Consider the following 12,607-nt stretch of genomic DNA (forward strand, 5'->3'; position numbering starts at 1 on the left):
TCATATTCGTTGCCCTCTCTTTTTTTCCTAGAGCTTGAGACTTGCTAGGAGAGGCCAGGTTGTATAGGCTAAGGGTGTAGAGGGCCATTATTTTCTACCTGGACAGAATTAAGTCATTTTGTAGGTCATCATGGCTATTTCCAACATATGGAAAAAAGTTCCAGAAATCAGGCTATTTAGGTCCAAAGACCATTGAAGATGATTCTTCTTTGTACCCAGCAACACATGGAGAGCAGGGTCAAGTCAGGCCAATTTAGTGGTTAAAATTTCACAGGGTTCTATCCTTTGGTCAACAGGGAAGTACAGCAAGTTACCATGGGTAGAGGATGGAGATAACGATTGGGAACATAGGGTTGCAAAGAAGAGTCTTTGAGGGCAAGGGGCAGGTGTGGGCAGGGCCGGTGCTACCATTAAGGCAAACTAGGCGGTTGCCTAGGGCGCCAAGATTTGGGGGTGCCAAAAAATGGTGCCACCAATTTTTTTTACGGCGTTCCTACGCCCCCTCCCCGAGCGCGCGGTCGCCGCTCCACTTCTCCCGCCTCCCAGGCTTGCAGCACCAATCAGCTGTTTGGTGTCGCAAGCCTTGGAGGGAAGGAGAATTAGAGCGGGGGCAGCGTGCTCGGGGAGGAGGCAGAGCAGAGGTGAGCTGGGGTGGGGAGCTGCCACACGGCTCCTGGGGTGGGGGGAGAGCTGCTGTGGTGGGGGCGCCTCACGGCAGAGGGGGGGAGCTGCCATGGGGGGAGGCGCCTCACAGTGGAGTGGGGGCGGGGAGCTGCCGCAGGGCTGGTGGGGCGCAAGGTGGAAGTTTCGCCTAGGGTGCTTTGAAACATCCTTGCACCGGCCCTGGGTGTGGGGAAACAGAAAGTTCCAGAAAGTGATGAACAAACTGGTTCTGATAGAAATCAAAACTTTTTGATTACTTTTGAAGCTGACGTACAGAATGAAGAGCTGGCATATTTTAGGTGTGTTCAATGTCTGGGAATGTGATTAGCCCATATGCTAGGCCCTTTATTTAACCTTACTAATGCCTAGAAGTGGTCACTTGATTGGAGGAGAGAGTGGGGGTGGTAAATTACACCAAAATCACTGATCTGACATTTTGAAAACGAGTTGCATTTTCTGTCCCTTATGTTAAGAAGAAAGAATATTTTAGGTAACTCCCACGAAAATGCCGAAGAACTTGAAAGAGCCAATGAGATGAAGGAAAAAGAAGCTGCATTGTAAGTTTGGTGTCAATACAGCAGTTAGACTCCATTTTTAGAGAATGCCTCTGCTTCTTTGGGCTGCAGTTTACACTCCTGTCTTGTGCACTCATTGCTCTGCTACAAACGTTGCCTGATATTATTGGGAGCTAACCTGAGTAAAATGCTTGTTGATCTATTAATGTATTTTCCAATTCTGTTTCCATGCTTGTTGCTTTTCCTAACTACATGTTTATTGCATTGGTACTCTGATAATTCTTTAATATCACACACTATTTTATTTAAATGCGATACACTAGGTTTGTATGTTGCAAGGAAAATATAACCCAGTGTCCTCCACAAGTATTACTGTGTTCAAATCTGATGTTTTTGTGCTGTGTTTTTGTTTAAAATGTCACTGTTGTTGGTAATAGTTTTACGTTAGTTTGACTACATGTTGTGACATATGGAAGAGAGTGACTTTGAAATCTTTTTCCAGAGGGGTAAAAAATTAAACTCTGATAGATGACCCAGGGACTACCCAGAACATGTTTGATTCAGATAGAGAAATTATCACTATCAAAAGAATTAAAAATATATGTATTTGGGATAATAGCTTAGTTGCCATTGAGCTCAGAGTCAGCCAGCTATTGGATTAGTTTAGATACCTGTGATTTTGATCAGTGAATTTTGAACTGTATCAATAATGACATTAAGTATCAGAGGGGTAGCCGTGTTAGTCTGGATCTGTAAAAAGCAACAGAGAGTCCTGTGGCACCTTTAAGACTAACAGATGTGATGACATTGTCACTTTTCTTCGTTCTAGGTAAGCTATTTACCCCATGATAAAGTTAAACATAATTTTCTTGTTGGCTCTTTGTTGTAGAAATGTATCTTAAAAACTATAGTGGCAGTACTGGCTGCGTTGAACTTCAGATCTGTTACTATCTCTGACGGGCGTTGCTGAGGTGCAACCTGGAACTGGTGTACTGTTGAGCCCTCTGTTGCACCAGCATGGGCTCCCCCTCTCACCATGATGCTGTGACAAGCTGCAGACCTCTCCTGGTCCTGCACTCACACAAACATTTACAGGCAGGGACACAACAAACTGAGTTACATGAATGCTTTTTCCAGCCACTCACGAACCAACAAATAGAGAGGCTCCATCCAGTTCCCTCGCAGCTCCCCAACCTAGGACCCCAGAACTGTACCATCCTGCCCTGGTCAAAAGCCTGAGCAGTGTAAGTTTATTACCCAGTCCGCTCCTCCCTCAATGTGGAGAGGACATACAGAGGTTTTTGTTAACTGAGCTACGATTTTTTCATGCACTTCACTCAAACCACATGGTATTTAGGTAAAATATAAAATAGATTTATTAGATACAGAAAGATTTTAAGTGATTATAAGTAATAAGTGTACAGATCAAAGTAGATTACCTAAGAAACAAAACAAAATCTCAATCTAAGTCCTATAAACTAGACAGGATTTGAATCAAGCAGTGTCTCACCCTTATGGTACAAACAGTTCATCAGTCTTCCATACACAGGCTGGGATTCCTCCTTTCCCATCTGAGACCACCTCCCCAGTTCAGTCTTTGTTCCTAAGGTATTTCCAGGTGTTGAGTTGGGGGGAGGAGGGAGTGAGGACAAGTGATTATGTCACTTCCCCCTTTTTATAGCTTCTTCCATGTGGAGGGAACTTCATTTTTCCAAGCAGAGTCTCCAGCACAGTTTGTAGAAAAGTACAAGTACAAGATGGAGTCCAGTATCACATGATCTAGTCACATGCCCTTGCATGCTTTGATGAGTCATAGCAGACATTATCCATATACTGACTGAACTGTCCACAGGAAAGCCCATCAGGTGGAGATAAGGTTCTTCTATGGCCTATTGTGTTTCTTAATGGGCCATCACCTTGAATGGTTCATCCACAATGTACTGGCTACACTGGATGTAAACTACCTTGTGGGTGTTATCCAGGAGCAAACACATTTGAAATACTGGTACATAGTCAATATTCATAACTTTAGATACAAAAATGATACATGCATACAAATAGGGTAATCATATTCAGCAAATCATAACTTTTCCATTGATACTTTACATGACATACTTCATATAAGACATACCATAATCATATAATCATGGTATATATGGGGGTGTCATGGTGTTGCTTTGGGATACAGAGTGTCACAGTATCAAACAAGCTACTCCAAGACCAGCAGATATTGCTGCATAGAAGTTTAAGGCAGGAAAACTCTTGTGTTGTACAAGATTCTGTAAGTATCAAAGGGGTAGCCGTGTTAGTCTGGATCTGTAAAAGCAGCAAAGAGTCCTGTGGCACCTTATAGACTAACAGACGTATTGGAGCATGAGCTTTCGTGGGTGAATACGATTCTATAGGGAATATAACATTTAATAGCCAGAAGCAACAGAGGGTCCTGTGGCACTTTTAAGACTAACAGAAGTATTGGGAGCATAAGCTTTTGTGGGTAAGAACCTCACTTCTTCAGATGCAAGTCAGACATCTGAAGAAGTGAGGTTCTTACCCACGAAAGCTTATGCTCCCAATACTTCTGTTAGTCTTAAAGGTGCCACAGGACCCTCTGTTGCTTTTTACAGATTCAGATTAACACGGCTACCCCTCTGATATTTAATAGCCAGCCTTTTATAAAATAAGCTTTAGTATTGCTCATAGTTGCAATGGAGATGATTCTGTTAAATGGTATGATCTGTAATTTAAATGTGTAAATTATTCACAGGTGTCTAGAGTTCCTGCTCCAAAACGATGCCAATCCATCGATCCAAGACAAAGAAGGGTACAACACAGTGCACTATGCTGCTGCTTATGGCCATAGACAGTGTTTGGAATTGGTGAGTCAGCTCAATCAGTGCTAAGACTTCCATTTTTAGAAGATGTTCATGGGCATGTTATGAACTCTACAGAATTGTTATTGTTTGAGCACCATGGATGTTCACGATGCTGAAGAAATGTAGAGGAAGGTACACTACAGACAAATATTCAGAACCAGATGTAACTTGGCATTGTTATGGCCTTTTCAAGACAAATCCTTGATCCCTGCACAAAGCCAGAGTAAATGGCCCTCATGTGGGGGCAGAGAGGTGACATTCTCCTCCCTTTCTCCCACCCCATTTTCCAGGGGCATGGAGCACAAAGCTAGTTGTTATATCTTATCCATGAAGTCATGGGCATACTGGATGTGCCCCAATCCCAGCTGTCCTTTTGCATTGGTCTGAAAAGAGCCACTAAGGAGGACTGCAGGAGATACAGACTCGAAGCCTCTTTCCCCTGCACAGGGGAACCATAATGGGTTTATCTCTGATTAGAAATGTCCTTGCCTGTAGGAATGGAGGCAGAGTTTGGGTCTTTGTGTTTAGGGGGTGTTGAACATGTGGTCTGTGTTTGCTTTAAGGCTCCAATTCAACAAAGTATTTAAGCATTGCTTAGCTATAAAATATGTGATTAATCCAATCTCTGTTCAACAAAACACTTAAACACACAAGATCAATGGGACTTAAGCACATGTTACATGCTTCACTGGATCAGAGCCTAAGTGTTGCATGGCTTTGCTGAGTTTTGATTGCAGTCAAAACATTACTTACATGTGTTTTTTTACGTGGTTCTTCATCATAGATAACACATGAACTGAATGATCTAAGGAAGCTGAGTAATGGTAGCATGACACTCCTTACTGTCAACTGCACAAAAGTACACCTCTACCCCGATATAACACGAATTCCGATATAACGCGGTAAAGCAGTGCTCCAGGGGGGCGGGGCCGCGCACTCCAGTGGATCAAAGCAAGTTCGATATAATGCGGTTTCACCTATCACGCAGTAAGATTTTTTGGCTCCCAAGGACAGCGTTATATCAGGGTAGAGGTGTACTTGTCAGCAAAAAAGCAGAGTTGCTAGAAAATTATATAGTGTGAATTCATAAAAAGCTATGACTTGTAAAAATGTAGCAGGTGATGCAGATTAGCTGAAGTGCTTGAAATTTGCAGTATGATGAAGACTTTATTAATATTGTTGGATGTTTTGCAGGCTCTAATCACACCAAAAATGGCTTAAAGTTGAGAAATGAAGTGTTATATATACTCAGTCCCGTAAAATGGAGGCATCTGGTGCCTTTTTAGTACCTTTTTTTGCTTCCTGGGTTTGTTTAATAGGCCAAAGTATTTCTGTATTGAAAGGGATGACTGCACAATACACATGGACTACTTTTCATAATATGCATAGTAATAATCACAGTTGCCATATGGGAAATTGTTTTGATGGTCTACATCAAAGTCACAAAAGCAAGGAAACTCCAAATTGAAATTTCCCTATGGCAGCGCTAAGTCCAAGTTTTAGGTGGAGCATTAAGCCTTACTAACTCCCCCCCCTTAATCTGTGAGCATACATGTCCCCTCTTCCTAGTCACTGCTGCCAGGCTTCCCTTGTTTGGCGCCTCCTCCTAGCAATGTTCTCATGTGTCCTGTCCTGTTTGGGAGGCTGTCCTTGTGTGGGTCTTTCATTTAGAAATGACACAGATGTGCAAGGAAAGCAAACGTATTCTGCTCTGATCTCTCATTCTCCTTTGTCTGAGTTCTAGGGCTGCACTGGGTCAGATTCTATGTTGTGCCTCCCAGAGGCAAGGGGGAGAAGACAAAGGGGGCTTTGCGCCACCTTTGCATCTTGCCCATCTTTGGCTGTTTCCCTGGACAAAATGGACCCTGAAATAACTAAGACAGTCTGAAGGGTTGTAGCAGCCTCATTGGTGCCGTTTGTAGCGTAAGCCAGAGTGGCCATAACAGAGCAGTTCCATCCGCAGCACATCCACTATGCTGTGACTTGCAGAGGGGCCAGTGTAAAATCATCACTGCTGTCGTGTACCATGATTATTTTATGGAGATGTGGTAGAAGATTGTGTGTCTGCTAAGATATGAATCTATACAGTTCAGGTGAAAAGGAACAGCAGCAGTGTGTGTGGTGGGAGACCCTGGCACGGTTTGGTTATAATTTAGTGTGCCTTCAACAAGAGAGGTGTGTCTATTTGTCTGGAACCACAACCTTGATTTTAGCTATTGACTGCAGCAGATTGCCACGGTTTTTCTTAGTTTAAACAAATCAGCCCTTAATTTTTATTCATTTCCATCCATGATTTTTTTTGTACTGCAAGCCCCTCCTTTTCCATGTAACACAAGGAGGAAGAGTAAGTCGTCAAATTCTGATACCTGTTCTTCCACCCTCCATTTATTCATTTGAGAGAAAGAAAATATAAAATATTTTCTTCATCCTAGACTGAGATTTAGAATCATGCCCAATCTGACCATCTCCTCTACCATAAATAAGAATAGGGACGTGTAACGGTGGCTTGCCCCTTAATGGCTGGAGGGCCCGGGCCTAGCCAACCCTGATCATTAAAGGAGGTAGACCTGTGTGCGGGCTGCTAATTCCCTATAAAGAGCAGCAGGTAGCTGCAGTGAGTGGGGGAAGCTCAGAAAACAGAAGCCTGAGAAGTGGTAGCTGGCTTGAAGACGCAGACTGACTTCTGTGGAGACATTGAACTGTGGCCCTGGTCTGGGAAAGAAGACAAGGAACTCCCCAACTAAGGGAAAAGAGACACGTTGGGGTCAGAAGGACCAGTGAGTGTCTCAGGACTAAATAAATTGGACACCAGGTGGGGAATATTTTATTTTTTCCTTTAAACTGTGTGGAGTTTAAGGAGCCCCATGAAGGAGAAAACAGGGATGGGCAGCTGCAGAGGCACCCCTGTCTGTGACGGGGAGCTCAGGAGGCAATAGTGGCCACACTGCTAAAAATTAGTGCAGTCGCCAGGATCTCTGAACCCCTTCCTGTCAAGGAGGGAAGCAACAATGGTGCAGCGCTGGAGTGCAGGATGGAAGAAATACTGCAGTATCTGGTGTGACAACAGCAAATCCAGGTTGTCCTCTTGCAACTTCTGCAGGATCAGCAGACAACCGGACGTGCTGTGAGCAGCCCAGCAAAATCAACAGCACGTGATCAGCTGGAGAGGTATGCAATGGGCTTCTGTTTCTAGAGGGGGAAACGAGGACAGACAGTTTGAATGCCCAGGATGGCAACCTGATTCCAGAGGTGGTCTGGTCAGAACCAGAGCAATGCTGAAGGATGGGGGAAGAGGCAACCTAAATGCTATAAGTGTGGAAAGGCTGGGCACATTAGGTCTGCCCTCTGAAGAAGCAGTTGAGGAAAGCCCTGCAGAATAAGGAAGATAATCCTTGGCTAGACGGATCAAGGGTGAGAGGGTGCAGCAGATTCCCAAGAGAGAGGCCTAAGGAGGAAAAAGCCAAGAAGCATTCTGTAGCATCAGAAGCCCATAGGATAGGGGAATACTATAGTCTGCTGCCAGCTCCAGAGGGACAAATCATTTCCCTGACCAAGGTGCGGGAGATGACACTGCGTTGGAAGGATGAGCCAGAGAGGATGAGGTACCGAGTAAAAGAACTGAAGCACAGAATGAAGGAGGAGGCTAATGAGTTGAAAGTTCCCCTGAGTAAAGCAGGCCAGCTGCAGACTTGGGTCTAAGAAGTCAAGCAGCAGAAAACGTCCGCCAGGAGTGTGTATGAACAGTTCACATACCTGGAGGCTGCAGTAAGGGTGGATGCTGCAGTCACGGCAGAACCGGGTACCGCTGCCAAGAGGTGTGACACATTGCTGACAGGGGAGAAGAGTGAAAGGCTGATCTTTCTGACAGAGGAGTACCAGGAGAAAATGGCTGTATTGGAGGCGGCCAGGCAGGTGGCCCTGAGGGAAAGGGGTGATCTGGCTGAGGAGCATCAGACAACACTAGAAGAAAGGGATCATCTGCTTATCATGGTTAGCGAACCGGACAGAGAATTGGAGAGTGCCCAGACCCTGCAGTCCCAAAGCCGAAAGCATCACTAAATGGAGGAAAATATAAATATATCCCCCCTGTAGCACTTGTCCTGACGTGGGCAGTGTTCTTGGTGGGGGGAAGGAGATAGAAAACAGGGTGATTTGACTCTTAATGTCTGGAGGGTTGGGCTACCCACCCTGTTACAGAACTCCTTAGTTAATGTTGCAGGAAGCATTCAATTCTAATTAACCCCAAGGTTGAATCTGTGGATTGATGCATAGGGTTGCTTGCTCCAAGCATTCTGCAATTCATCAGACTTTTCAAAGGTCTGATTATATTCTTGTTCTTCTGTTTTATGGAGGTTTCTGACCAAAACTGTATATAAAAAATCCTATTTCAAATAATTAGTCACTTCTTAATTAAAAGATATAAAGAGGAAGAGACAATATAAAATGGAGATAAATTAGTTAGTAGAACTGATCCATGTTTTCTTAAGCATCCCACTATTATCAGCATTATTTAAAAAAATTCCTTGGTTTTAGTTGGGGAAAGGATAATTGTCCATGGAATATGATGTTTTTTTGGCTTCTCTGTATTTCATTGTGGATCCTATCCTAGGAACAAAGAAGCCCCCTCAGCTCTCATTAAGATTAAATAATTAAGGTTAATTTCTGCTCACAATTATGCTTTTCTGTAAGGTTGAGGTTGCACATGTATAACTGAGGGCAAGATTCTATCCTCAAAGCATCAGTGATCTGTAGTGCCCTCAGAAACTCAGACCCTCAGTATTCACATTGTAAACAGGAAGGTGATTTTAGAAAAATGTCCAACTTTACAATTAAAATGTGTGATGCACATATAATGCTGTGAGTGTATGCGTTTTATTCAGAAGTGTAAGCTTCTCCCAACGTAAAGCAGGGCTCTGGATACTGGAAAGTACATCTGGGTGGGGCAAAAAGACTGTGGGCATATTAAGGCATGACGATCTCCCTTCTTCCACCACAGGTCCCAAAGTAGAAGGTGCTAGCTGGAGAGGGGTGTGGCCTAGGCAGCTGGGAGATAGTCCCATGTCAATCTAAACTGGTAGGGCTGCTAGTCAATCGTGACTTAACGTTGCCTCCCCCACAATGGAACCTTGGAGGGAGGGTGGCATGGAAATGTTACCTGTCCATCCTTTGTGATGACATCCTGTGTGTAAAAAGAAGAACAGGAGTACTTGTGGCACCTTAGAGACTAACAAATTTATTAGAGCATAAGCTTTTGTGGACTACAGCCCTGTGTGTAGTATCTTCTTCATCCTGTGTGTCGGATCTGCCTGCCCCAGGGCATGGAGCTGGAAATCCTACATCTTCCCACACCAGTTGGAGTGAACTGAGTGTTGTGTGTGAATGGGGGTAGTTAGGAGAGAAGGGGATTAATAGTGAAAAGGCAAATCTTTTGACCCAGTCGGATAAAGCTAACATGGTCACCCACTATCATAATATCTTGTTCTGAAATAGTGTTCAATCCAGAGGGCTTTTGTAGCTGATGACACTTATATCATCTGTGATGTTAATGGAATATCTGTACAGCAGTGAATGACATCATGCAGCTAAACAAATGGGGATGAGAGTGGATACCTGAATTCTACCTCCATCTGTAACCAGCCATAAAAGACTGAATGGTAGGCACACATATTTGAGTAAATGTGTGTCAGTATCTCCCATCTGCTTTCTTTCTGCTAAAAATAACCCCTTTCCCTACACATTTGTTTAAATCTGGACTGATTTCTTCAGTATTCAGGGAGGTCACTAGCTAATATTTTGGAGTCATGGTGAGATTAACATCACTGAGTTAATATTGGTGTTTTTAAAAAAACCTGAATATTTCACTGAAATGGGCTATTAATGTAAAATCTGAATTGATGTGCAAAGTGTGAAATTTAAACTGTAATTTCACATTAAAGTGTTATCTGGAAAGCCATTTAAATCCTTTTGATTTTATGTAGGTTTAGAGCCCGTAAAATAAATGTCCTTCTGCAGCAGTGAAATATTTTGATTGGCCACAAGAATTAATTATTCTTTTTTATTGTAATCTATTATCCCCTCTGTTCTGTCAGCAAATGAATTCTACCTTTTGGCTGAGGCAGAAAGTGAATGAATGCAACTGTAATACAGTTGGGGTGGAATGAGAACATCATTGCACTGAAAATCACATCTAATAGAAGAGGCAGATCTCGATATGTCTCTTTCATTTAACTGAGGCAGTCTGTTGAAGTGTGAGAGAGAGCCCCTACGCTCAGAAAAACATCTTAAGAATGCAGAGGAAGTACAATGTAAACCTGGTATGTGAAGAAGCTAAAATCATTAACCCAGTAAATCTGTCATATGGTTAATGCTAATTTTATATATCCCTTATCAACAATCATCCATCCATCACAGCAGGGAGTAGAGGCTAATTATTATTGATAAATTAACCTCATGTTTGGTTTGGATAAGCATTCAAAATTCCCTTTCCACATCTGGCCATGACTCAGATATTTGTACAGATGCAGCTGTTGGGCTTCCTTGTTGCCTGCATCTCCACCTCTTTATTATGAGGACACGGTTCTACCTACTGTGGGCACACCCCTGCTGTGACTGCCCTAAATGGAGGCAGTTCCCACTCTGGTTCTTCAAGGGTCAAGATTTTAGATCCAATTCTGGAAAAATTAAGCATGAACTGAAAATGAAGCATATGCATAAGTGTATCCAGCATCGAGGCCTTTATCAGCACTTGTTTGGGATGACTAGAGTAACTTGCTCATGACTTTGATACCAGAGTTGTTAACTGTCATATCCTTGGGGGCAGCAGGTTTAGGAAGAAATCACTTGAGACCAGAGAACAGCAAACTTACAAAGCAACCATTTATTTACAGACACTCACTGACCTGGCTAGCCAGTTGGAACTGGCTGGCTATCCCCTAATAATCTAACTCAGTTGCCATAGGAACAAAAACCACGACAACCAAATACACAACATGAACCATCCCAGATTTAGTGTCAGAGACCAGGACGTGGGTGGTCATGTCTAGTGGTTAAAGCAGGAGTCAGCATTCAGGAATTGGAGATCAGGGCCGGAGCTGGAGTCAGAGGCCGGATGCCAGAGCCAAGGGATTGTACCAGGGATGAGCTTGACCCTATTGGCATTACTACCTTGGTGGAGAAGAGGTGTATAGAAGGAAAAGTATCCTCATTCTGCACTTTACTTCGAGTTGTTGTCAGGATATTTAAAAATTGGAGTCTGGCAGTCTCCAGGGCATCATTTTGGGTAAACGTGTGCATTGTGGAAGCAAGTGTAAACATCAGGAGCATATACAGGAGGTCTGTATGAGGCCAGCTCTGCTTCATTAATCCTCCTTTTAAAAGTGGCTTTTAATAAAAGAGGGGTTTCGGTGTCTCCCCTGGAAACTGTATTGTGAAGAGTACATTAAAGAATTGGATTCTTGTGTGGACAAGGCAAAAGGATGGCAGCACCTCAACTGGTGTAAATCATCCTAGTTCTATTGAAGTAACTTGAAATCATCTTTCACCCTTTAATAATGGGGCCCTTTATTTCTAACAATAAGAAAGATCTACTGGTATAGCATAAGGTATTCTGACAAAAGAGCATATGCCTGGTTCAGGCTGCTGGAATGTGACCATAACTCTAACCAAGAGTAGTTCCAGCTACCATCACCACACAAATATAGGCATAAAATGGAGGGAGAAAAATGCCCTTTACTACTAAGAGAGGGAGTGATCATAAACCAAGTGACAGTCATGCTGAGCCCTGTCTGGAGACATCAAAATTTCCAACGAAAATTCCTACAGCATTTTTAAAAAAACTATTATCATCCAAGTCAGCCCAAATTATTTAACCCGAAATAATATAGGCAGTGATATTTATTTAATGTGAGTACCCAGAGTACCTAGTAGCCATACATATACCCAGGCCAATACTGCCTGTATCTCTTTGCGGTCTGGAATGTATATGCACTGCTGAGTGCGTGGGTGGGTGGCTGTCAGACTCCTTGACCTTCCTGGTGACTCAAGGAGCAGCATGTCTACCTCTAAACTGTCTGATTGCTGTAATGTTAGGACCTCACATTCACTGCTCTATTTCCTTCTTTGTTCCCTTTAATTCCCTTTTAGCTGTTTTAATTCCTTCGCTTTTGTCCCAAATCAAAGCTTGAAATTCAGAGGGAAAAAATCACTTGTAACCATGTCATGTAATTTAAAAAAAAAATCTGCCCAACTTTAATAACACAAATCAATGACAGAAGACTCCTATCCCCACAGCAGCAATATCCTGCAATCTCCTTTCTTCAGATATACAGAGCTGTGGGATATGTGCCAAGGACTCTAATAAAATGTAGGAACAGCGTTAAATAGAATACGTAGAATTATTGCTGGATTAAAGATTGGTTGGTAAATCTGTTTTTCTTAATGCATAGAACCTTACTGAAATTGAAACGGTGTAACAGTGTTTTACTGCGTAACCTGAATTCATTATGGTAGGAAAATTACAGCATAACACATATAATTGCATCTCTGCAGTTGTTTTAA

At 42.9% G+C, this 12,607-nt stretch overlaps 1 protein-coding gene across 10 annotated transcripts in view; it reads left to right on the plus strand.

The window, feature by feature from the left end:
- ANKRD44 (ankyrin repeat domain 44) overlaps positions 1–12,607 on the plus strand; it is a 211,440-nt gene that overhangs the window by 153,681 nt on the left and 45,152 nt on the right. For 6 of the 10 annotated variants that reach the window (XM_054043995.1, XM_054043997.1, XM_054044003.1 and 3 more), the window contains exons 15-16: positions 1,140–1,220; positions 3,943–4,054. In XM_054043995.1, the coding sequence (XP_053899970.1) occupies positions 1,140–1,220; positions 3,943–4,054 (193 nt within the window). Of the gene's footprint in view, positions 1–1,136; positions 1,221–3,942; positions 4,055–12,607 lie in introns of all 10 variants that reach the window. The other 4 variants (XM_054043994.1, XM_054044002.1, XM_054043996.1 and 1 more) reach the window with 1 other exon arrangement.

Source organism: Malaclemys terrapin, chromosome 11 (assembly GCF_027887155.1).
Source record: "Malaclemys terrapin pileata isolate rMalTer1 chromosome 11, rMalTer1.hap1, whole genome shotgun sequence".
Classification (NCBI taxonomy): Eukaryota; Metazoa; Chordata; order Testudines; family Emydidae; genus Malaclemys; species Malaclemys terrapin.